Raw genomic sequence first — 26,080 nt, forward strand, 5'->3', positions numbered from 1 at the left:
TACAATTCAAAATGAAATCAAGTGATAGAGGAGTTAAAAGAAAGCATGTGAACTGTACATTGTATCAAAAAAATGGCCTAAAGGTTACATTCGATTTAATGGACTTTCAGCATTAACAGACACCCCCTCCCCCTATTAGTCCATCAAATCGAGGGTTTACTGTGCTTTCACTCTGTTTCCTTTCAAACACCATTAATTTACTTTTACTTGCTTACGGCTCCACAAATCTAAATGTACAAATAAGTCTTTCATTCTAGGTAGTTTCCTTTCTAAACAATCTTATCAAAATATAGAAATCCTTTTCAAGCATTGTAATAACCCACTAAAAGCTGCTACATGCTGTGCCATTTCATTTTTTATCCCTCGGTATCACAAAATCATACATTGCCTTTACTCTTCCCATGTGCAAACATGTTTTTACCTTCATTTGCTACCTATAAATAATCTGTACTTCTAAAATACTTTTTATATTCCTACCTTTCTAAATTAATTTCCATCCATACACAATGCTTTAATATTACAAGGGTTTATTCTCACACAACTGTTCCCTGCTGCAAGTGCACATATAAAATGTTGGCTTGCTAACTTACCAGGAATGAGGACTACCAAACAGGAGCTTTTTCCACAGGAATGCCTTTCCTTTCAATGCTGAAATAAATAACATGAAAATAAGGATAATAAAAGGACAATTCAAAAGTAAACTATGAAAAGTTATATTTGAATAAATTTGTTTAGTACTGTATATGACTTTACCTCACACTGTAGGTACTTTTTGACCCACAGGACAAAAGCTTACTAATGCATGATTAGATGAATAATGCCAAATATTTTCATTTCATCATCCCTTCCTCTTTCATGATTTCTTCAATCAATTTTCTACGTTCCTCTTGTCTCCGCTGGTTCATAGCTGCTATTGATTCATAATCAAAATTTGACTTAGTCCTCTCTTCACTCTGCTTTTCTGGTTTTCTTTTAGGCTTAGACTTCTTGGGAGGTTCTTCAACTACATGTGACACTTCTACTGGTTTCCCAACTTGACCTTTTTCAAACTGTACTGCCATATCCTACATGAAAAATATAAACATAAATGTGGTACACTATTTGCAGCAATTAATGAAAATCCTAAACTATATACTAATTAAAAGGAAAGTTTCCATGGGGAAAATTCAACATTTAAAGCATCACTTACAAATCTAGGAATTAAGTCTCACACATGCAAAACTATTGCAATAATTCTTCCTTTTGCTATTTAAAGATTTTTTACTACCACATTATTGAAATCTAAAGAGGAAAACTTTATTCTTCTCATCCAGAAAATTTTCACCCATTTCAGTATTTGGATAACAAAAATAAAACAGAGAGAAAGATCTATAGTTTTCAAAGCAACATGCACATGATAAAAATTATGACAGATAAACAGAAATGCATGGTGCTCTTTAGCCACATAAAAACATGAAGTTGCATGTAACATTTATACAAGTGTCTTGTCCCTAAGTCTTTCTAAATTGGGGTTAAAGTTAATGCACTGTAGCTATACATTCATCCTACACATACATTTGTCTAGATGGCATGCAGATCTGAACTTGAATCTCTAAAACAGGTCTGCTCATCAGGTACTAATGGTAGTATCATTATAAAGACATCAAAACAGCAAAGAATCTCACATATATTCTCAGTATCTTTAAATGTGCTACTTTTACTATCACCTGACTATGCCTGGTTTTAGGGAAATTAATCATTTAAATTTAGTTCTGGATACCATCTGGATAGTGGATCTCCAAATATCCTACTTGTCTCAGAAATTCAAATGACTTGTAATGTTTTCATTATTCCTTTTTGTGCATCCCAAGATCAAATGTAAACCTAAGTTACATGCATTTTCAAGTAAAGTTACAAACCTTGCTTCAATACATTATCTAACATTTTTAATACTTATCATATCTGCAAAAGAAAAGTACCATTTGAAAATTCAGAATACGTAATCTTCCTGTGCATCTAAAATACACATTCACAAGGTATTATATCTTGTAATCAACAAACAAGCATAAAAATTAGCAAAAAATATCTAGTAACCACTGGAATTCACGTCTGGTTCCATCTGCCTAGGCATGGCCTGGGGAGATGTTTTTTCAACCTAAATAATGGGGATTCTATATTTCCTCTCTTTATGAAGTCACTCTGGAGAAAGTAAAAGACAGATTAAGCATTCTCCTTCACAAAAATAGTCTTAAAAATGTGAACTTCAACTTATTTCTTGTTTTAAGGAGAGATTTTATGTCCTTATAGCCTTTGAACATATCAGGATAAGCTAGAAAGCTAGAAATTTCTCAAAGGGAAAATTACTGCCGGAAGGGACATGAACAGCCTTTGTTCCTTCCTAATGAGGGTATTGTTAACAATGAGGGCCTCTGAAATATCATTCAATACTGGGATGTACTCAGGGAAACAGTGATGGCTTGCACAAAAGATGCATGTGGCATGAGAAAGGAGGGAGGTGGACAGATTAGAAAGGGTAGAGTGGTGGGACGAAAAAGTAAGACTGTTAGTGAAAGAGAAGAGAGAGGCGTTTGGATGATTTTTGCAGGGAAGTAGTGCAAATGACTACGAGATATATAAAAAAAAATGGTAGGAGGTCCAAAGAAAGATGTAAGAGGTGAAAAAGAGGGCAAATGAGAGTTGGAGTGAGAATATCATCAAATTTTAGGGAGAATAAAAAGATATTTTGGAAGGAGGTAAATAAAGTGCGTAAGACAAGAGAACAAAAGGGAACATAAGTGAAGGGGGCAAAGGGGAGGTCATAACAAGTAGTGATGAAGTGAGAAGGAGATGGAGTGACTATTTGGAGGGTTTGTTGAATGTGTTTGATGACAGAGTGGCAGATACAGGGTGTTTTGGTCGGGGTGGTGTGCAAAGTGAGAGGGTCAGGGAGAATGCTTTGGTAAACATAGAAGAGGTAGTTAAAGCTTTGCAGATGAAAGCCAGCTAGGCAGCTGGCTTGGATGGTAATGCAGTGGATTTCATTAAAAAAAGGGGTGAATGTGTTGTTGATTGCTTGGTATGTATGTATGGATCATGGTGAAGTGCCTGAGGATTGGCAGAATGCATGCATAGTGCCACTATACAAAGGCAAAGGGGAGAAAGGTGGGTGTTCAAATTACAGAGGCATAAGTTTGTTGAGTATTCCTGGGAAATGATAAGGGAGGGTATTGACTGAAAGGGTAAAGGCATGTACAGAGCATCAGATTGGGGGACGAGCAGAGTGGTTTCAGAAGTGGTAGAGGATGTGTGGACCAGGTGCTTGCATTGAAGAATGTATGCGAGAAATACTTAGAAAAACAGATGGATTTGTATGTAGCATTTATGGATCTGGAGAAGGCATATGATGGGGTGGATAGAGATGCTTTGCTGAAGGTTTTAAGAGTATATGATGTGGGAGGTAAGTTGCTAGAAGCAGTGAAAAGTTTTTACCAAAGATGTAAGGTATGTATATAAGCAGGAAAAGAGGAAAGTGATTGGTTCTCAGTGAATGTTGGTTTGCAGCAGGGATGCATGGTCTCCATGGTAGTTTAATTTGTTTATGGATGGGGTGGTTAGCAAGGTGAATGCAAGAGTTTTGGAGACAGGGGCAAGTATGCAGTCTGTTGTGGATGAGAGGGTTTGGAAAGTGAGTTAGTTGTTGTTTGCCGATGATACAGTGCTGGTGGCTGATTCTGGTGAGAAACTGCAGAAGCTGGTGACTGAGTTTGGTAAAGTGTGTGAAAGAAGAAAGTTGACAGTAAATGTGAATATGAGTAAGGTTATTACATCCAGTAGGGTTGAGGGACAAGTTAATTGGGAGGTAAGTTTCAATGGAGAAAAATGGAGGAAGTAAAGTGTTTTAGATATCTGGGAGTGGACTTAGCAGCAGATTGAACTATAGAAGCAGAAGTGAGTCACAGGATGGAGGAGGGAGCAAAGGTTCTGGGAGCGTTGAAGAATGTGCAAGGCGACAACATTATCTCAGAGAGCAAAAATAGGTATGTTTGAAAGAATAATGGTTCCAACAATGTTATATGGTTGCAAGACATGAGCTATAGATAGGGTTGTGTGGAGGAGGGTGGATGTGTTGGAAATGAAATGTTTGAGGACAATGTGGTGTGAGGTGGTGTGATCAAGTAAGTAATGAAAGGGTAAGAGAGATGTGTGGTAATAAAAACAGTGTGGTTGAGAGAGCAGAAGAAGGTGTGTTGAAATGGTTTAGACACATGGAGAGAATGAGTGAGGAAAGATTGACAAAGAGGATATATGTATCAGAGGTGGAGGGAAGAAGGAGAAGCGGGAGACCAACCTGAAGGTGGAAGGATGGAGTGAAAAAGATTTTGAGCAATCAAGGCCTGAACATAGAGGAGGGTGAAAGGTGTGCAAGGAATAGAGTGAACTGGAACGATGTGGTATACTAGTGTCAACATGCTGTCAATGGATTGAACCAGGGTATGTGAAGCATCTGGGGTAAACCATGGAAAGGTTGGTGGGGCCTGGATGTGGAAAGGGAGCTGTGGTTTCGGTGGCCTCTTTTTTCTTTTCTTGGCGCTACCTCACTGGAAGGAGGAGGGGGATGCTATTTCATGAGTGGTGGGGTGGGGATAGGAATGGATGAAGGCAACAAGTCTGTTTCCTTGTACTACCTCGTTAACACGGGCGACAGCGATTAAGAATAATACTGATAAAATAATAAATAATATAACCGGGACTAACGGTCTGATCTATGTGAAGGTTCTTCTGTTTGTCTACTACACTTTTCCTCTCATTCATCAACAACAGTATATGTTCAACAAAAAACATCTGTACTCATATTCCATCAGCTCATAAAAGCATTCCTCCACATCTTATAAATGTCTTATTTTCTCTTTCTTAAATCAAAATCTCATTGCCACAATCACCATTATAAACTCAGATTTGGACAGGATTTCCTAGTGGGGCAGACATAACCTGGTTAAACTTTAATCCCTCGAAAACCCAATCCCTTGATGTTTCTCTCTAGAACCCATTGCAGCCTTCACATCCCCTTTAATGGATCTATAATTCCACCCCTCAACAAAAAAAAACATAAATTGCTCACTTTATCATCTAATTCACAATGTACTGTAAACCCTACATCACACAAATACTTGTCTGCCTCTGAAATACTGGGATACCTATTCAACTGCCACACAATTTTCTCTTCTGAAAAGTTGCTATGCTTAAACAAAAGGACTGATGCATCATAGTATGGAGTAAAGCTCACAAATCAGGGGAGGTTCTAGCTCTATATACTTATTTAAGAGAGTCTGACCTCAGTCAGGACTTTTGCCTATGATAGGAACTTTTGACATGAGGAAAGAAGAAAGAGGAAATGAATAAAAGAAAAAATACATACATACATTCCCTGAACCAGGGCATTTGAAGTAGCTGAGAGCAGAGTTGTCAACTTAAAATTTCAAATGTCGCTAGACTCATCCCTAAAAGTTGCTAGATTGTCACTAAATTCTTCATCAAAAGTCACTAGACAGTATCATCTCCCCCCACTCCTTTTTTTTCATTTGGCTGTTGTTGTGTTATATAAACACTTTAAGTTGAATGTGTAACAAATATTACAGATCAATGATTTTATCATAATCTCTGAAAAAATAATGATGCTTACTTTGTGATAAGCACACTTACCAATTACTCAATGATAACTGCATCCTAGTCTTGTTCCTCATAGTCATCAAGTGTATGAAGAGGCCTACTGCTGGAAGCTTGTGATGTGTTTGCTTGATCCAGTGTTGTATGATTCCACCGTACCAATTTTTCTTAGAATATCAGTGGGTATCTTATAGTCTGCATGGCAGATGTTACATCTCTTTAATCCATACTTTATGGCAAGAATTGCTTAAAGTCTTGAGAGCTTAATTTTATTGCACAACTTCAATTTAACCAAGTTCATATTGCTGAATGTATGCTCTGTGTCAGCATTGGAATGTGGCAGAGAGAGCCATTTCAGATAGAGTCAGGTATGGATTTTCACTTGCAGCATCTCTGTAGTTTGCTACTTCAGACCAGAAATTCAATGGGCTACATATTTCTGTCCAAACAACTTGATGCAATTTCTTCCACAGAAAATAAATTTGAGTGAAAACTTTAGCAACACATGAATATTGTCGAGTAGGCATTGACAAAGTAGTTTTTTCATATCAATGACAAACCTTATGCATGTCTCTCATACGTGACTTTCATCTGTCGGGGAATGTTTGCCCTCAACAACTCCCTTTTCAAACTCAAATCCCATGTAAGGCCCCAGATTCAAATGTTCTTCAATCACTTTGCAATGCATAATTTTCTTTCCCGGGACTTATATCTTTGATCCTAAGGAATCAATCAATAAAACTAGATCTCACAGCAATTTTGTTGAGTCATGCATTTCTGCTTCAAAATTCTTGTTAACAGCTTGTACCTCTTCAAGTATTGGTTTGAGAAATAAGAGAACTACACAATTTTGTCTGTCATCAAACACTGAGTACAACTGCTCAGCTGCATAACACTGTTCTTCTGATGTGTTTCAAGCTCAATGCACTGTCTCAGGATTCTCATCTCAGTGTACTCGATAAACAACCACCTAGTCTGGCTCAACTGTACTAATTTCAGGGGTGGTAAACCATCACTGATTGTTTCACACAGCAGTTTGTATTTCACCTGACATACAGATGACTGGGAAAACCAGTTATATGTCTCTTTGATCATAAACTATAATTTTCATGGCAATGTTTCACATGCAGCTTGTGAAACAGCTAGTTGAAATGAGTGGCACACACATCTAATTAGCTGCAGATAGGGTACATCTGTTTTCAATCTTGCAAACACTCCACTGTTAATCCCAGTTATTAAAGAGGGGTTATCTGTTTCTAGTGCTAGTAGGTTTTGCATTTCTAAGCCATCTCTATGGAGTGACATTTTGACTGCTTCACAAATTGACACTGCATTACACTCTTTTAGTTCAACTAGATACAACTAGAGTAATATGTCATGGCAATTCCCAGCATCTCTAAGCCAACATCATTACTCAAACTGAATTTTCTGTCACCAATATCATCTTTCAAGTCTTCCATGAAATTTGAAGCAAGAGCATTGCAAATTATCCATGAGCACTTTGGTCTTTTTAATTCTTAACTACTAGCCTTGCTGTCACTGAAACACACTTTGCAAACTTCAATTAAGTGATCCACATCCACTCACATTCATGTGCAATGCACAGAAATCACAGCTCCCTATACACATCCAGCCCCCACAAACCTTTCCATGGTTTACCCTGGACATTTCACACGCCCTGGTTCAGTCCTTTGACAGCATGTTGATCCCAGTATACCACATAATTTCCATTCACTCTATCCCAAGCATGCCTTTCACCCTCTTGCATGTTCTGGCCCCAATCACATAAAATCTTTCTCACTCCATCCTTCCATTTGATTTCCCAATTCTCCTTGTTCCCTCCACTTCTGACACACATATCCTCTTTGTCAAGCTTTCCTCACTTATTCTCTCCATATGCACAAACCGTATCAAAACATCCTCTTCTGCTCTCTCAACCACACTCTTTTTAATTTCCACACATTTCTCTTACCCCTTCATTAATTACCTGATCAAACCACCTCATATCACATATTGTCCTCAAACATATCATTTCCAACACATCTACCCTCTGCACAACCCTATCTATAGCCCTTACCTCACAACCTGTAATATTGTTGGAACCACTATTGCTTCAAACATACCCATTTTTGCCCTTTGAAGTGACATTCTTTCTTTCCATACATTCTTCATTGCTCCCAGAACCTACGCCCAATCCCCCATCCTGTGACTTACTTCCACATCCTTGGTTCCATTTGCTGCTAAGTCCACTCCCAGATATCTAAAACACTTCACTTCTAACAAATTTTCTCCATTTAAACTTGCATCCCAACTTACTTGTTCCTCAACCCTGCTGAACCAAATAACTTTGCTTTTAATCAATTTCACTCCCAACTTTCTCCTTTCACACACTCTTCCAAACTCAGTCACCAACTTCTGCAGTTTCTCACTCAAATCAACCATCATTGCTTTATCACTGGTGAACAACAATTCACTCACTTCCCAGGCCCTCTCATCCCCAACAGACTACATACTTACTCCTCTCTCCAAGACTCACCACCCGATCCATAAATAAATTAAACAACCATGGTGACTTCACACAACCCTGCCATAGACCAACCTTCACTAAAAACCATTCACTCTCCTCTCTTCCTACTCATACTCATGCCTTACACCCTTACAATGCCTTCACATTCACCATTCTAAGTCCCAGAGTTTTCATACAAACAGTGTTGAAAACATCAAATCTGTTGTGGCTTTCATGTTTCAACTTCTGGCTGTATTTGCAACTCTACAACCATGAGTCACAGAGCACACACTTCCCAACTGTTTGCTTTCAAAAGTAAAGCAGTTCACTGCACAGCAACAAGAGCAAGCATTGCAATTGCATCAATTCCACTATACAAACCCATTAGCTTTAGCATTCTCCTTCCCACTTCCTTAAAAAAATCCTTTAGCATTCTTGTCTTACTATTCAAAAGAGGTATTTTTTTCTGAAATAACTGATACACTTAAAAATATAGTAAAACATTACTTACATATGTGATGAGTTTATCATATGATTATGCTAAAGCCCAACCTTTCTGCTACAGGGTAAGAGCAGAATATAAAAGTATTAAGTAGGAACATTAGACAGGAGCATTAGGCAGAAACATTAGGTAGAACTAGAGGGTAGGAACATTAAGTAGGGGCCTATGTATAAGTGGTAAGTTGGGATATTTGGCAAATACATTAGCAAACACATAAGGTGGAAGTAGTTGGTAGGATATTAGGATCTCTGGAAACACTGCACTAGAGTTGCTCTATGCTAGTGGCCTGTTGAGGATGAGGCACTTACGACAAAGAAGGATACCTGGATTTCCCCAATTATGGGGATTCTTCAGACGTGGCCATCCACTTCAAGGAGTTCCAAAGGGAACAGGTATGAGGGCTACAAACAGATGGATTTCCAGGCTGCAACTCTATCATCTGCATGATGTTTCCCTCCTTACAGGTTAATATATACACATCTCAGTATGCAATTGCGATAATTTCCAAAAACTTTACACATCTCTCTGTGAAATTATGTTATAATATCCAATAACATATGTTCCATTATTCTTTTTTTCTTGCTTGATCACCACTTCCTGCATAAGCAAGATAGTGCTATGAACAGACGAAGAACGGCTGCAATCGCTCACATCCATTCTCTGGCTGTTATGTGCAATGCACTGAAACCACAGCTCCCTATCCACAACCCGGCCATAGCACATCCTAGTGCGGTCCACTAACAGAATGTCAACCCCCATATACCACACTGTTCTAATTCACTGTATCCCATGTTCACCTCTCAAACTCCTGAATGACCAGGCCCTATCACTCAAAATCTTTTTCACTTAATTCTTCCATTTCCTTGTTCCTCCACTTCTAACACATATATCATCTTCGTCAACCTCTCCTGACTCATTCTCTCCATATATCCACCACTCCTCACTCATTCTCTCCATATGTCCAAACCATTTCAACACACCCTCTTCAGCTATTTCAACCACACCCTTTTTATTAGTAACCAGATCAAACTACCTCACACCACATATTGTTCTCAAACATTTCATTTCCAACACTTCCACCCTCATCTGCACATCCTCATCTGTAGTTCATGCCTTACAACCAAAGAACATTGTTGGAACTCCTATATCTTCAACCATACCAATATTTGTCCTCTCAGACAGCTACCTCTCTTTGCACACATTCTTCAGTGATCCCAAAACCTTTGCCCCCTCACCCACCCTATGACTCAAATTGAATTCCATGTTTTCATTCAATGCCATATCTAGTACCTAAAACACTTCACTTCCTCCAAATTTTCTCCATCTAAAATCACACCCCAACTAACCTAACGCTTAACCCTCCTATACCTAATAACCTTGCTTTTATTTACATTTACTCTCAACTTCCTCCATTCACACACTCTTCCACTCAGTTATCAACTTCTGCAGTTTCACGCTCAAATCTGTCATCAGTGCTGTGTCATCAGCAAACAAAAAGCTGACTCACTTCCCAAACCCCCTCATCTCCTACATACTCACCCAAAGACTCTCACATTTACCTTCCTCACCACCTCATCTATTAACAAATTAAACAGCCATGGAGACATCACACACCCCTGTTGCAAACCAACCTTCACTTAGAACTATTCACTCCATTATTCGTATACATTTATATATATTAGATTGCGATTCCGCTGTTGCCCTGACAGCACACAAATTATCTTGTTGACTTTCCAATATCAGCAGTAACCAATTGTAAGGAACGAGGGTTGGAAGGTTGATTTTCTATTCGTTAAATATACTTACAAAGGTGAGTATGGGTAACTTTTGCAAAAATGTTGGAAGATGGGCAAAATCTAACATAGCCACTGCAAAAATCAAGTAATTCACATTTTTGCTTGTATTCCACTTAGAAATGTGTTCTTGGCACCTAAAGAAAGGTTTTAAGGGTCTGGAAATCAAATCATGATAAGAAAGAGTTACAGCTATTCTTAATTATTCAATATCATCCAAAAAGGCTGCCAAGAAAAGGGAATTCACCATATTTTAGCATCTGATCATGAGAGAAGAATATCATAAGTATCTGGATATACCTTAAAGAGCCATAAAATGTATTTATGAATATCTCAACAGCTTGTTTGATAATTCTTCATGAGAAATATCAAAGCCATCATCAAAACACACGATGCTCATCATCATTAAAACATGAATCACTAATTCCTTCCAACTCAATTGGTTTACCCATCAAGATGCCATAAGACTTCATGCAGATTCCTTGGAAGAGCTGGAATTGTATATCTCACTGGCTTGCATATAACCCCTTTGACAGTTCATCCATGGCTCTGTGTTAACGATGAAGAATCAGCCTTGTCAAAGATGAAAAGAGCATATGTGGCAACTAACTCTATAGTAACCAATGAGGTAGGTGCTGCTGCTGCTGTGGAAAGTAAAGAAGCCTGAAACTGGGAAAAGTACTGAGTTTCAGCACCTCAAGGGGTACTCTACTTTCACTGGAGTAACCAAGTCTCACCCTGCCTTCTTGTGGTGACCTCATCAGTACACCCATTAAGGGTGGAACTAAAGGGGGAGGCATTGCCCAATTACATCAGGGCAATAGTTTTAGATTTGGACAAACACCTGAGGTGTAGTAACTTTTAGTTTTGACAATTTTCGAACCTTGCTGCCTCTGGAAACACTGTGCTCTTGTTGCACTCTGCCAGTGACCTGTCAAGGGTGAGGCACAAGAGGCTACGAAGTGGCACTGGAGTCTACCAGTTATGCCAAGGGTTGAAAGGAATGAGCGATTATAGGGTGATGGCGCTGAACGCTGAAGTAAATGGGATGACTGGGGAGAATAACAGGAGGGAGACTGTGGAGAGGTTTAAAAGCTGTAGCATGGATGTGCATGGGACTGGGGAAACCCATATCCTCCGGCAGGATGTGTGGAGTGAAACTGGAAATGATGAATGCAAGTTGTAGGAGGGTATGGAAAGAAGTGTGGTATGGACGGAAATGAGTGAAAATTATCAGGGAAGAGGAAAAGAGGGATGTGCAGTTCAGCTATTACCAAGAGTATGGGAGTGTGTTACAAAGCATGGATGGAATGGATCAAGAATAGTATGGGTGAAAGGAAAGATTGGGATTGTGAAATATGCATGGGTATGTGTGTATGCACCTATGAATATGAAGACTGTATGAGGTAAGGATGAAATGAAGCTTTTCTGGAGGAATCTGAATGACTGTATAAACAGTTTTGAAAATGAGAGAAACATGGTCATACTGGGTTATAAGTCTGCAAAAGTGGGAAGTGATGGAAATGATGAGATAGTTGACAAATGGAGAGTGCCTGGAGTACAGAGAATGGAAGCTATCTTGTAGATATCTGTGCTGAAAGGGGTTTATTCCTTGTGAACACCTTTTTTCAGCACAAAAGGATCCACAGATATACATAAATGAGGAATGATGGAAAAGAAGAGCAAAAGGGTTTGACTGACTGTGGCAGTGGATGAAAGAATGAGAAAGGCTGTGCTGGATGCTAGAGCCATGAGAGGATTCTTTGGAGACTGTGAACATTTTGAGTTCTTGTGGGGATAAGGATCAGGGAAAAGTGGAGATATGATGTAAGGAAGAATGGATAGGTAAAAGTGTTGGCAAGCGAGAAGATGAACCAGGAAAAATACAGGGAGGAGTATGAAAGGAAACCAACAGAAAGCTTAGACGGAAGTGCAGTGAAACTAGGAATGCAGTCATGTGTGAATGTTTAAAATGTTTAGAGAAATACTAGTAAAGGTGGTAGAATCAGTAGCTGGATATAAGGTAGTGAGATACAATAATAAAAAAGTAATGCATTGTGGACAGAAGAGATTAGAAATGCTGAGGAAGAGAAGAAAAAAGCATATGGTTCATTACTCAACAGGAAAGTACCAGTGGAAGTTCAGCAAAGAAGAATGGAAGAATACAAAAATATGTAAGGAGAACATTAAGAAACTGATAGAGGAAAGTAAAGAAAGGACAGATGATGATTCTAGAGGAAAGTTAAGTGAAACTTTTTCAATAATAAGACACTATACTGGAAGGAGGTGAAAAAGGAAAGAGGTGGATGTAAGAGTGGAAATGTTGATGTGAGAAGTAAGGAAGGGTAATTGCTGAATCAAGAGAGGGAAGTGAAAGGAAGATGGAAAGAGTTTTTTGAAGAAGTGATAAATGTTGGAAAAGGGGAGGCAGCAGTTGTTACATGCATAGGGATGGAGAAGGGAAGGAAGAGGATAAAAGTGCAGGGGTCTATAGCAAAAATGGAGATAAGAAGGGCAATAATGAGGCTGAAAGTAGGAAAGGCACTTGGAGTGGATGGGATTATGGCTGAAATACTGAAGTAGGGAAGAGAAAGTGTGACAGAGTGGATGTATCTTATATGTAATTTAGCATGGAAACAGAAGCAGGGGCTTGAGGACTGGGTGAAGGTTATTATTACTCCTTTACTAAAAGGAAAAGGTGCAAACCATGTATGTAGCAATTATAGGGGAATAAGTCTGAGGTAAGTGTGAATGGAGAAAAACTGGAGGAAGTAAAGTGTTTTAGATATCTGGGAGTGGATCTGGCAGCGGATGGAACCATGGAAGCGGAAGTGGATCATATGGTGGGGGAGGGGGCGAAAATCCTGGGAGCCTTGAAGAATGTGTGGAAGTCGAGAACATTTATCTCGGAAAGCAAAAATGGGTATGTTTGAAGGAATAGTGGTTCCAACAATGTTGTATGGTTGCGAGGCGTGGGCTATGGATAGAGTTGTGCGCAGGAGGGTGGATGTGCTGGAAATGAGATGTTTGAGGGCAATGTGTGGTGTGAGGTGGTTTGATCGAGTAAGTAACGTAAGGGTAAGAGAGATGTGTGGAAATAAAAAGAGCGTGGTTGAGAGAGCAGAAGAGGGTGTTTTGAAATGGTTTGGGCACATGGAGAGAATGAGTGAGGAAAGATTGACCAAGAGGATATATGTGTCGGAGGTGGAGGGAATGAGGAGAAGTGGGAGACCAAATTGGAGGTGGAAAGATGGAGTGAAAAAGATTTTGTGTGATCGGGGCCTGAACATGCAGGAGGGTGAAAGGAGGGCAAGGAATAGAGTGAATTGGATCGATGTGGTATACCGGGGTTGACGTGCTGTCAGTGGATTGAATCAGGGCATGTGAAGCGTCTGGGGTAAACCATGGAAAGCTGTGTAGGTATGTATATTTGCTTGTGTGGACGTGTATGTATATACATGTGTATGGGGGTGGGTTGGGCCATTTCTTTAGTCTGTTTCCTTGCGCTACCTCGCAAACACGGGAGAAAGCGGAAAAAAAAAAAAAAAAGGTCTGCTAAGTATACCAGGAAAATAGTATACAAGAATAGTAATCAACAATGGAAGTGACTAAATGCAGAATAAGTGAAGAACAAGGGAGTTTTGGGTAGGGAGGGATGTATGGATCACATTTTTTTAGTAAAGATGACAGTGGAAAAGTATTTAGCAAAAGGTAAGTCGTATGCAGCTTTTACGGATCTGGAGAAAGTGTATGACAGATTTAAGTGCAATGCTTTGTAGAATGTGTTAGGGATATATGGTACAGGGGAAAACTGTTGGATGGTGTAAAAGCCTTCTACAGAGGAGGAAAAGGTGTGTAAGAGTGGATGGAGATCTGAGCAACAGTTTTGGGATACATGCAGGTGTGAGGCAGAGCTGTCTGATGTCAACATGATGTAGAAGGGGACTAAATGGAACAGGGGGGGGGGGGGCCTGTAAACCCTCTCCTCCCTGTATTTTAACTTTCTAAAAGCGGAAAAGAAGAAGGAGTCACATGGGAGTGCTCATCCTCTTCGAAGGCTCAGATTGGGGTGTCTAAATATGTGTGGATGTAACTAAGATGAGAAAAAAGGAGAGATAGGTAGTATGTCTGAAGAAAGGAACCTAGATGTTTTGGCTCTGCGTGAAACAAAGCTCAAAGGTAAAGGGGAAGAGTGGTTTGGGAATGTCTTGGGAGTAAAGTCAGGGGTTAGTGAGAGGACAAGAGCAAGGGAAGGAGTAGCACTACTCCTGAAACAGGAGTGGTGGGAATATGTGATAGAGTGTAAGAAAGTAAACTCTACATTGATATGGGTAAAACTGAAAGTGGATGGAGAGAGACAGGTGTTTATTGGTGCGTATGCACCTGGGCATGAGAGGAGAGATCATGAAAGGCAAGTATTTTGGGAGCAATAAGTGAGTGTGTTAGTAATTTTGATGCACGAGACCGGGCTATAGTGATGGGTGATTCGAATGCAAAGGTGTGTAATGTTGCAGTTGGCAGAATAACTGGTGTACATGGGGTGTTCAGTGTTGTAAATGGAAATGGTGAAGAGCTTGTAGATTTATGTGCTGAAAAAGGACTGGTGGTTGGGAATACCTGGTTTAAAAAGAGAGATATACATAATTATACGTATGTAAGTAGGAGAGATGGCCAGAGAGCGTTATTGGATTATGTGTTAATTGATAGGCGCGCAAAAGAGAGAATTTTAGATGTTAATGTGCTGAGAGGTGCAACTGGAGGGATGTCTGATCATTATCTTGTGGAGATGAAGGTGAAGATTTGTAGAGGTTTTAAGAAAACAAGAGAGAATGTTCGGGTGAAGAGAGGGTTGAGAGTAAGTGAGCTTGGGAAGGAGACTTGTGTGAGGAAGTACCAGGAGAGACTGAGTACAGAATGAAAAAAGGTGAGAACAAAGGATGTAAGGGGAGTGGGGGAGGAATGGGATGTATTTAGGGAAGCAGTGATGGCTTACGCAAAAGATGCTTGTGGCATGAGAAGTGTGGGAGGTGGGCAGATTAGAAAGGGTAGTGAGTGGTGGGATGAAGAAGTGAGATTATTAGTGAAAGAGAAGAGAGCGGCATTTGGACGATTTTTGCAGGGAAATAATGCAAACGAATGGGAGATGTATAAAAGAAAGAGGCAGGAGGTCAAGAGAAAGGTGCAAAAGAGGGCAAATGAGAGTTGGGGTGAGAGAGTATCATTAAATTTTAGGGAGGATAAAAAGATGTTTTGGAAGGAGGTAAATAAAGTGCGTAAGACAAGGGATCAAATGGGAACATCAGTGAAGGGGGCTAATGGGGAGGTGATAACAAGTAGTGGTGATGTGAGAAGGAGACGGAGTGAGTAAGTTGAAGGTTTGTTGAATGTGTTTGATGATAGAGTGGCAGATATAGGGTGTTTTGGTCGAGGTGGTGTGCAAAGTGAGAGGGTTAGGGAAAATGATTTGGTAAACAGAGAGGAGGTATTAAAACCTTTGCGGAAGATGAAAGCCGGCAAGGCAGCGGGTTTGGATGGTATTGCAGTGGAATTTATTAAAAAAGGGGGTGACTGTATTGTTGATTGGTTGGTAAGGATATTTAATGTATGTATGACTCATGGTGAGGTACCTGAGGACTGGCGGAATGCTTGCATAGTGCTAATTACAAAGGCAAAGGGGATAAGAGTGAGTGCTCAAATTACAGAGGTACAAGTTTGTTGAGTATTCCTGGTAAATTATATGGGAGGATATTGATTGAGAGGGTGAAGACATGTACAGAGCATCATATTGGGGAAAAGCAATGTGGTTTCAGAAGTGGTAGAGGATGCATGGATCAGGTGATTGCTTTGAGGAATGTATGTGAGAAATACTTAAAAAAGCAAATAGATTTGTATGTAGCATTTATGGATCTGGAGAAGGCATATGATAGAGTTGATAGAGATGCTCTGTGGAAGGTATGAAGAATACATGGTGTGGGAGGTAAGTTGTTAGAAGCAGTGAAAAGTTTTTAACGAGGATGTAAGAGAGGACAGTGATTGGTTTGCGGTAGGGGTGCGTGATGTCTCCATGGTTGTTTAATCTGTTTATGGATGGGGTTGTTAGGGAGGTGAATGCAAGAGTTTTGGAAAGAGGGGCAAGTATGCAGTCTGTTGTGGATGAGAGAGCTTGGGAAGTGAGTCAGTTGTTGTTTGCTGATGATACAGCGCTGGTGGCTGATTCGGGTGAGAAACTGCAGACGCTTGTGACTGAGTTTGGTAAAGTGTGTGAAAGAAGAAAGCTGAGAGTAAATGTGAATAAGAACAAGGTTATTAGGTACAGTAGGGTTGAGGGACAAGTCAATTAGGAGGCAAGTTTAAATGGAGAAAAACTGGAAGAAGTGAAGTGTTTTTGATATCTGGGAGTAGATCTGGCAGTGGATGGAACCATGGAAGAGGAAGTGAATCATAGGGTGGGGGAGGGGGAGAAAGTTCTGGGAGTGTTGAAAAATGTGTGGAAGTCAAGAACACTATCTCGGAAAGCAAAAATGGGTATGTTTGAAGGAATAGTGGTTCCAACAATGATGTATGGTAGCGAGGCGTGGGCTTTGGACAAAGTCATGCACAGGAGGGTGGATGTGCTAGAAATGAGATGTTTGAGGACGATATGTGGTGTGAGGTGGTTTGATCGAGTAAGTAATATTTGGGTAAGAGAGATGTGTGGTTGAGAGGGCAGAAGAGGGTGTTTTGAAATGGTTTGGTCACATGGAGAGAATGAGTGAGGAAAGATTGACAAAGAGCGTATATGTGTCAGAGGTGGAGAGAACGAGGAGAAGTGGGAAACCAAATTGTAGGTGGAAAGATGGAGCGAAAAAGATTTTGAGTGATCGTGGCCTGAACATGCAGGAGGGTGAAAGGTGTGCAGGAATAGAGTGAATTGGAATGATGTGGTATACTGGGGTCGACGTGCTGTCAATGGATTGAACCAGGGCATGTGAAGTGTCTGGGGTAAACCATGCAAAGTTCTGTGGGGCCTGGATGTGAAAAGGGAGCTGTGGTTTTCGTGCATTATTACATGACAGCTAGAGACTGAGTGTGAACGAATGTGGCCTTTGTTGTCTTTTCCTAGCGCTATCTCGCGCATGAGAGGGGAGGAGGTTGTTAATTTATGTGTGGTGGGGTGGCGATGGGAATGAATAAAGGCAGACAGTATGAATTATGTACATGCGTATATATGTATATATCTGTGTGTGTACATATATCTATACGTTGAGATGTACAGGTATGTATATTTGTGTGTGTGGACGTGTATGTATATACATATACATGTGTATGTGGGTGGGTTGGGACATTCTTTCGGCTGTTTCCTTGCGCTACCTCGCTACCGCGGGAGACAGCAACAAAGCTAAATAAAATAAAAATATATTATTTCATTCATTTATTATACTTTGTCGCTGTCTCCCACGTTAGCGAGGTAGTGCGAGGAAACAGACGAAAGAATGGCCTAACCCACCCACATACTCATGTATATAGATGCACATCCACACATGCATGTATACATGCCTATAGATTTCAACGTATACATATATATACATACAGACATATACATATGTACACATGTACATAATTCATACTTGCTGCCTTTATTCATTCTTGTCGCCACCCCACCACACATGAAATGACAACCCCCATACTCCTGCATGCATGCGAGGTAGCGCTGGGAAAAGACAACAAAGGCAACATTCGTTCACACTCAGTTTCTAGCTGCCATATGTATAATGCATCGAAACCACAGCTCCCTTTCCACATCCAGGCCCCACAAAACTTTCCAGGGTTTACCCCAGATGCTTCACACACCCTGGTTCAATCCAGTGACAGCACGTCAACCCTGGTATACTACATCGTTCCAATCACTCTATTCCTTGCAAGCCTCTCACCCTCCTGCATGTTCAGGCCCCAATCGCTGAAAATCTTTTTCACTCCTTCCTTCCCTCTCCAATTTGGTTTCCCACGTCTTCTTGTTCCCTCCGCCTCTGACACATATATCCTCTTTGTCAATCTTTCCTCACTCATTCTCTCCATGTGACCAAACCATTTCAAAACACCCTCTTCTGCTCTCTCAACCACACTCTTTTTATTACCACAAATCTCTCTTACCCTTTCATTACTTATTCAATCAAACCACCTCACAACACATATGACACAACCCTATCTATAGCCCACACCTCGCAACTATACAACATTGTTGGTAAAACTATTCCTTCAAACATACCCATTTTTGCTTTACGAGATAATGTTCTCACCTTCCAAACATTTTTCAAAGCTCCCAGAACTTTCACCCCCTCCCCAACCTGTGACTCACTTCCGCTTCCATGGTTCCATCCGCTGCCAAATCCACTCCTAGATATCTAAAACACTTCACTTCCTCCAGTTTTTATCCATTCAAATTTACCTCCCAACTGACTTGTCCCTCAACCCTACTGTACCTAATAACATTGCTCTTATTCACATTAAGTCCTGGGAGCATTGAAAAATGTGTGGAAGGCGAGAACATTATCTCGGAAAGCAAAAATGGGTATGTTTGAAGGAATAGTCTTACCAAAAATATCATATGGTTGCGAGGCGTGGGCTATAGATAGAGATGTGCGGAGGAGGGTGGATGTGTTGGAAATGAGATGTTTAAGGACAATATGTCGTGTGAGGTGGTTTGATGAAGTAATTAATGAAAGGTTAAGAGAGATGTGTGGTAATAAAGAGAGTGGTTGGGAGAGCAGAAGAGGGTGTTTTGAAATGGTTTGGTCACATGGAGAGAATGAGTGTGGAAAGATTGACAAAGAGAGGTATGTGTCAGAGGTGGAGGGAACGAGGAGAAGTGGGAGACCAAATTGGAGGTGGAAGGATGGAGTGAAAAAGATTTTGAGCATTCAGGGTCTGAACATGCAGGAGGATGAAAGGCATGCAAGGAACAGAGTGGATTGGAACAATGCAGTATACTGGGGTCGACATGCAGCCAATGGATTGAGCAACGGTATGTGAAGTGTCTGGGGTAAACCGTGGAAAGTTTTGTGGGGCCTGGATGTGGAAAGGGAGCTATGGTTTCGGTGCATCATATATGACAGCTAGAGACTGAGTGTGAACGAATGTAGCCTTTGTTGTCTTGTCCTAACGGTACCTCACACACATGTGGGGGGAGGGGGTTGTCATTTCATGTGTGGCGGGGTGGGGACGGGAATCAATAAAGGCAGCAAGTATGAATTATGTACATGTGTATATATGTATATGTCTGTGTATGTATATATATGTATATGTTGAAATGTATAGGTATGTATATGTGCGTGTGTGGATGTGTATGTATGTACATGTGTATGTGGGTGGGTTGGGCCATTCTTTCGTCTGCTTCCTTGCGCCACCTCGCTTACGCGGGAGACAGCGACAAAATATAATAAATAAAATAAATATAAATTAATATGTATGAATATGTAAATGTGTATATATGTAAATGTCTGTGTATGTATATGTATGTACACGCTGAAATGTATAGGTATGTATGTGTGCATGTGCGTGAAGGGGGTGAAGGGTGCTAATGGGGAGGTAATAACAAGTAGTGGTGAAGTAAGGAGATGGAGTGAGTATTCTAAAGTATGCTGAATGTGTTTGATGATACGAAAGGCAGATACAAGATGTTTTGGTCGAGGTGGTGTGCAAAGTAAAAGGGTCAGGGAGAATGGTTTGGTAAACAGAGAAGAGGTAGTGAAAGCTTTGTGGAAGATGAAAGCCAACAAGGTGGCTTGTTTGGATGGTAATGCAATGGAATTTATTAAAAAAGGTAGTGCCTGTGTTGTTGACTGGTTGGTAGTGCATAGTGCCATTGAACAAAGGCAAAGGGGATAAAGGTGAGTGTTCAAATTACAGAGGTATAAGTTTGTTGAGTATTCCTGGGAAATCATATGGGAGGGTATCAACTGAGAGGGTAAAGGCATGTACAGAGCATCAGACTTGGGAAGAGCAGTGTGGTTTCAGAAGTGGTAGAGGATGTGTTTGCTTTGAAGGATATATATGAGAAATACTTCGAAAAACAGATGGACTTGTATGTAGCATTTATGGATCTGGAGAAGAAATATGACAGAGTTGATAGAGATGCTCTATGGAAGGTATTACGAGTATATGGTGTGGGGGGTAAGTGAAAAGTTTTTATCAAGGATGTAAGGCATGTATAAGAGTAAAAAGAGAGGAAACTGACTGCCTCCCAATGAATGTCAGTTTGCGGCAGGGGTGCATGATGTCTCCATTGATGTTTTTGTTTATGGATGGGGTTGTTAGGGAATTGAAAGCAAGAGTTTAGGAGAGAGGGGCAAGTATGCATTCTGTTGTGGATGAGAGAGCTTGGGAAGTGAGTCAATTGTTGTGTGCTGATGATACAGCGCTGGTGGCTGATTCGGGTGAGAAACTGCAGAAGCTGGTGACTGAGTTTGGTAAAGTGTGTGAAAGAAGAAAGCTGAGAGTAAATGTGAATAAGAACAAGGTTATTAGGTTCAGTAGGGTTGAGGGATAAGTCAACTGAGAGGTAAGTTTTGATGGAGAAAAACTGGAGGAAGTGGTTTGACTGAGTAAGTAATGAAAGCGTAAGAGAGATGTGCGGAAATAAAAAGAGGGTGGTTGAGAGAGCAGAAGAGGGTGTATTGAAATGGTATGGTCACATGGGGAGAATGAGTGAGGAAAGACTGACAAAGAGGATAAATGTGTCATAGGTGGAGGGAACGAGAAGTGGGAGACCAAATTGGAGGTGGAAGGATGGAGTAAAAAAGATTTTGAGCGATTGGGGCCTGAACATACACCAGGGTGAAAGGCATGCAAGTAATAGAGTGAATGGGAATGATGTGGTATACCGGGGTCAATGTGCTGTCAATGGATTGAACCAGGGCATGTGAAGCGTCTGGGGTAAACCATGGAAAGGTTTGAGAGGCCTGGATGTGGAAACGGAGATGTGGCTTCAGTGCATTACACATGACAGCTAGAGACTGAGTGTGAACGAACATGGCCTTTCTTGCCTTTTCCTAGCACTACCTCATGCACCCGCGCAGGGGGAGGGGGTGCCGTTTCATGTGTGGTGGGGTGGTGACGGGAATGGATGAAGGCAGCAAGTATGAATATGTACATGTGTATATATGTATATGTATGTGTATGTATATGTATGTATACATTGAAATGTATAGGTATGTATATGTGCTTGTGCGGGCTTTTATGTATATAAAAGTGTATGTGGGTGGGTTGGGCCATTCTTTTGTCTGTTTCCTTGCACTATATCGCTAACGTGGGAGACAGCGACTAAGTATGATAAATATAAATTCATCTATCAATTTATCATACTTTACAAATATATATGTAGATGGAGTGTAGCGGCGAGATATGGTGACTTGAGGGAAGCCTGTCTGTGGATGATATTGTGTTGTTTGAAGAGAATGATGAAGAGTTCCAGAAGGTTGTAAGTGTGTTTTATGATATGTGTGAATGGAGGAGATTGAAGGTAAATGCAAATAAAAATAAAGTAATGGTGTTTGAAAGAAAATGGAGTGAAAGTATAGATCTGGAAATGGGGGGAAAAAGGTTGGAATAAGTGAGGGAATCTAAGTATCTGGGAGATGTCTTGGGTAAGTGTGGTGATATGGAAGGAGAGATAAGCAGTACAGGGTAGGAGAGTCACTGGGTCCCTTAATAGAATAATGGAGGGTAAAGGTGTAAGTATATACAGAAGTGAAGATTAAGTGACAGCACAGTCCTCTCAACCCTGACCTATGCAGCCCAAACATGGACGTGGAATGAAGAATTTAGGCTGTGGAATTGAGCTATTTGAGAAGAGCAAATGGTGTGACAATATGGAGTGAAGAAAGAAATGAAAGAGATTATGAGAGATGTGGTATGGGAATGTAAAGGATGTGGGAAAAAATGTAAAGGAAATTAATTGTGGAGTGGTAGAATGGGTGAAATATAATACTTTGAAGTGGTTTGGGCATGTGGAAAGAATGGAAGACTAGGAGTTTACAAGGAGAGTGCATGATGGTACAATTAAAGGGGTTGGTGTGAGTGGAAGACCATCTATGTTATGGGCAAATATGGTGGAGGAATACTGGAGGGAGAGAAACAGAGGAAGAATGCATGAAATGGTGTATGTGAGGGAGGCATTTAAGAACGGGGATAAGTGGACTTTTTCACCATGGGCACCCCTTAATGGGAGTTCCCGGAGGGGAAGGGTGTCAGAGATATAGATTGACAGATAGATAACTAGTATTACACTATGAATCAAAATAAAGAGATTTCTAATTTCAGTACTCTGAGAGACATCTGAATTGTGTTCTTATACAGTATAGGAGTAATGTTTCCCTTTCCTCATCCTGCATGTTTAGATCTGGATAATGGAAGCAAACTGCAATGGTATATATTCATGATTGTCATAGCAACAAGCAAAATCCTTCAGCAAATGTTGCAGCCATTGCTGGTGGATCTTTTTCACGTAAGATTATGAACAATGATGGCTCTGGTGGCTCTCTAAGGATGTGGACATTGTAGGCAATGAGCGTTATTCTTATCTATTATACTTTGTAGCTGTCTCCTGCGTTAGCGAGGTAGTGCAACGAAACAGACGAAAGAATGGCCCAACCCACCCAGTGGCACATGTATATACATAAACGCCCACACACGCACATATACATACCCATACATTTCAACGTATACATACATTTACATACACAGACATATACATATATACACATGTAAATATTCATACTTGCATGAAGTGGCAGGGAAAGACAACAAAGGCCACATTCGTTCACACTCAGTCTCTAGCTGTCATGTATAATGCACCGAAACCACAGCTCCCTTTCCACATCCAGGCCCCACAGAACTTTCCACGGTTTACTCCAGATGCTTCACATCCCCTGGTTCAATCCGCTGACAGCACATTGACCCCGGTATACCACATCACTCCAATTCATTCTATTCCTTGCATGTCTTTCACTCTCCTGTATGTTCAGGCCCCGATCACTCAAAATCTTTTTCACTCCATCTTTCTACCTCCAATTTGGTTTCCCACTTCTCCTCATTCCCTCCACCTCTGACACATATATCCTCTTGGTCAATCTTTCCACACTCATTCTCTCCATGTGACCAAACCATTTCAATACATCCTCTTCTGCTTTCTCAACCACACTCTTTTTATCACCACACATCTCTCTTACCCTTTCATTACTTACTCGATCAAACCACCACACACCACATATTGTCCTCAAACATCTCATTTCCAGCACATCCACCCTCCTCTGCACAACCCTCTCTATAGCCCACACCTCATAACCATATAACATTGTTAGAACCACTATTCCTTCAAACATACCCATTTATGCTCTCCGACATAACGTCCTCACCTTCCACACATTCTTCAACGCTCCCAGAACTTTCGCCCCCTCTCCCACCCTGCGACTCACTTCCGCATCCATGGTTCCATCCGCTGCCAAATCCACTCCCAGATATCTAAAACACTTCACTTCCTCCAGTTTTTCTTCATTCAAACTTACATCCCAATTGACTTGTCCCTCAACCCTACTGTATCTAATAACCTTGCTCTTATTCACATTTACTCTCAGCTTTCTTCTTTCACACACTTTACCAAACTCAGTCGCCAGCTTCTGCAGTTTCTCACACGAATCAGCCATCAGCGCTGTATCATCAGCGAACAACAACTGATTCACTTCCCAAGCCCTCTCATCCACAACAGACTGCATACTTGCCCCTCTTTCCAAAACTCTTACATTCACCTCCCTAACAACCCCATCCATAAACATATTAAACAACCATGGAAACATCACGCACCCCTGCCGCAAACTGACATTCACTGGGAACCAATCACTTTCCTCTCTTCCTACACGTACACATGCCTTACATCCTCGATAAAAACTTTTCACTGCTTCTAGCAACTTACCTCCCACACCATATACTCTTAACACCTTCCACAGAGCATCTCTATCCAGATCCATAAATGCTACATACAAATCCATTTGTTTTTCTAAGTATTTCTCACATACATTCTTCAAAGCAAACACCGGATCCACACATCCTCTACCACTTCTGAAACCACATGACTCTTCCCCAATCTGATGCTCTGTACATGCCTTCATTCTCTCAATCAATACCCTCCCATATAATTTCCCAGGAATACTTAACAAACTTATACCTTTGTCATTTGAACACTTACCTTTATCCCTTTTGCCTTTGTACAAAGTCACTATGCATGCATTCTGCCAATCCTTAGGCACTTCACCATGAACTATGCATACAGTGAATATCCTCACCAACCAGTCAATAACACAGGCACCCCCCCTTTTTTGATAAGATTCACTGCAATACCATTCAAACCCGCTGCCTTAACGGCTTTCATCTTCCGCAAAGCTTTCACTACCTCTTCTCTGTTTACCAAACCATTCTCCACTTCACTCACCACCTCGACCAAAACACCCTACATCTGCCACTTTATCACCAAACACATTCAACAAACCTTCAAAATATTCACTCCATCTCCTTCTTACTTCACCATTACTTGTTATTACTTCTCCATTAGCCCCCTTCACCGATGTTCCCATTTGTTCTCTTGTCTTACGCACTTTATTTACCTCCTTCCAAAACATCTTTTTATTCTCCCAAAATTTAATGATACTCTCTCACTCCAACTATCATTTGCCCTCTTTTTCACCTCACACTTTTCTCTTGACCTCCTGCCTCAATCTTTTATACATCTCCCAGTCATCTGTACAATTTCCCTGCAAAAATCATCCAAATTCCTCTATCTTCTCTTTCATTAACAATCTAACTTCTCCACCCCACCACTCACTACCCTTTCTAATCTACCCACCTCCCACCTCTCTCATGCCACATGCATCTTTTGCACAAGCCATCACTGCTTCTCTAAATACTTCCCATTCCTCCCCCCCTCCCCTTACATCATTTGCTCTCACCTTTTTCCATTCTGCACTCAATCTCTCCAGGTACTTCCTCAAACAAGCCTCCTTTCCAAGCTCACTTACTCTCACTACTCTCTCCACCCCAACATTCTCTCTTCTTTTCTGAAAACCTCTACAAATCTTCACCTTTGCCTCCACAAGATAACGATCATACATCCCTCCAGTTGCCCCTCTCAGCACATTAACATCCCAAAGTCTCTTTTTCACGTGCAAAGGGGATAAGAGTGAGTGCTCAAATTACAGAGGTATAAGTTTGTTGAGTATTCCTGGTAAATTATATGGGAGGGTATTGATTGAGAGGGTGAAGGCATGTACAGAGCATCAGATTGGGGAAGAGCAGTGTGGTTTCAGAAGTGGTAGAGGATGTGTGGATCAGGTGTTTGCTTTGAAGAATGTATGTGAGAAATACTTAGAAAAGCAAATGGATTTGTATGTAGCATTTATGGATCTGGAGAAGGCATATGATAGAGTTGATAGAGATGCTCTGTGGAAGGTATTAAGAATATATGGTGTGGGAGGCAAGTTGTTAGAAGCAGTGAAAAGTTTTTATCGAGGATGTAAGGCATGTGTACGTGTAGGAAGAGAGGAAAGTGATTGGTTCTCAGTGAATGTAGGTTTGCGGCAGGGGTGTGTGATGTCTCCATGGTTGTTTAAT

The 26,080-nt window shown here is 40.7% G+C and overlaps 1 protein-coding gene across 1 annotated transcript in view; it reads right to left on the reverse strand.

Moving 5' to 3' along the window:
- Positions 1 to 689: 689 nt before the first annotated feature.
- LOC139749126 (dnaJ homolog subfamily C member 17) overlaps positions 690 to 26,080 on the reverse strand; it is a 94,433-nt gene continuing 69,042 nt past the window's right edge. Inside the window, exon 7 of the mRNA XM_071662748.1 lies at positions 690 to 1,064. Coding sequence (XP_071518849.1) covers positions 831 to 1,064 — 234 coding nt within the window. The 3' untranslated portion in view covers positions 690 to 830. The remainder of the gene's footprint in view (positions 1,065 to 26,080) is intronic.

Source organism: Panulirus ornatus, chromosome 6 (genome assembly GCF_036320965.1).
Source record: "Panulirus ornatus isolate Po-2019 chromosome 6, ASM3632096v1, whole genome shotgun sequence".
Lineage (NCBI taxonomy): Eukaryota > Metazoa > Arthropoda > Malacostraca > Decapoda > Palinuridae > Panulirus > Panulirus ornatus.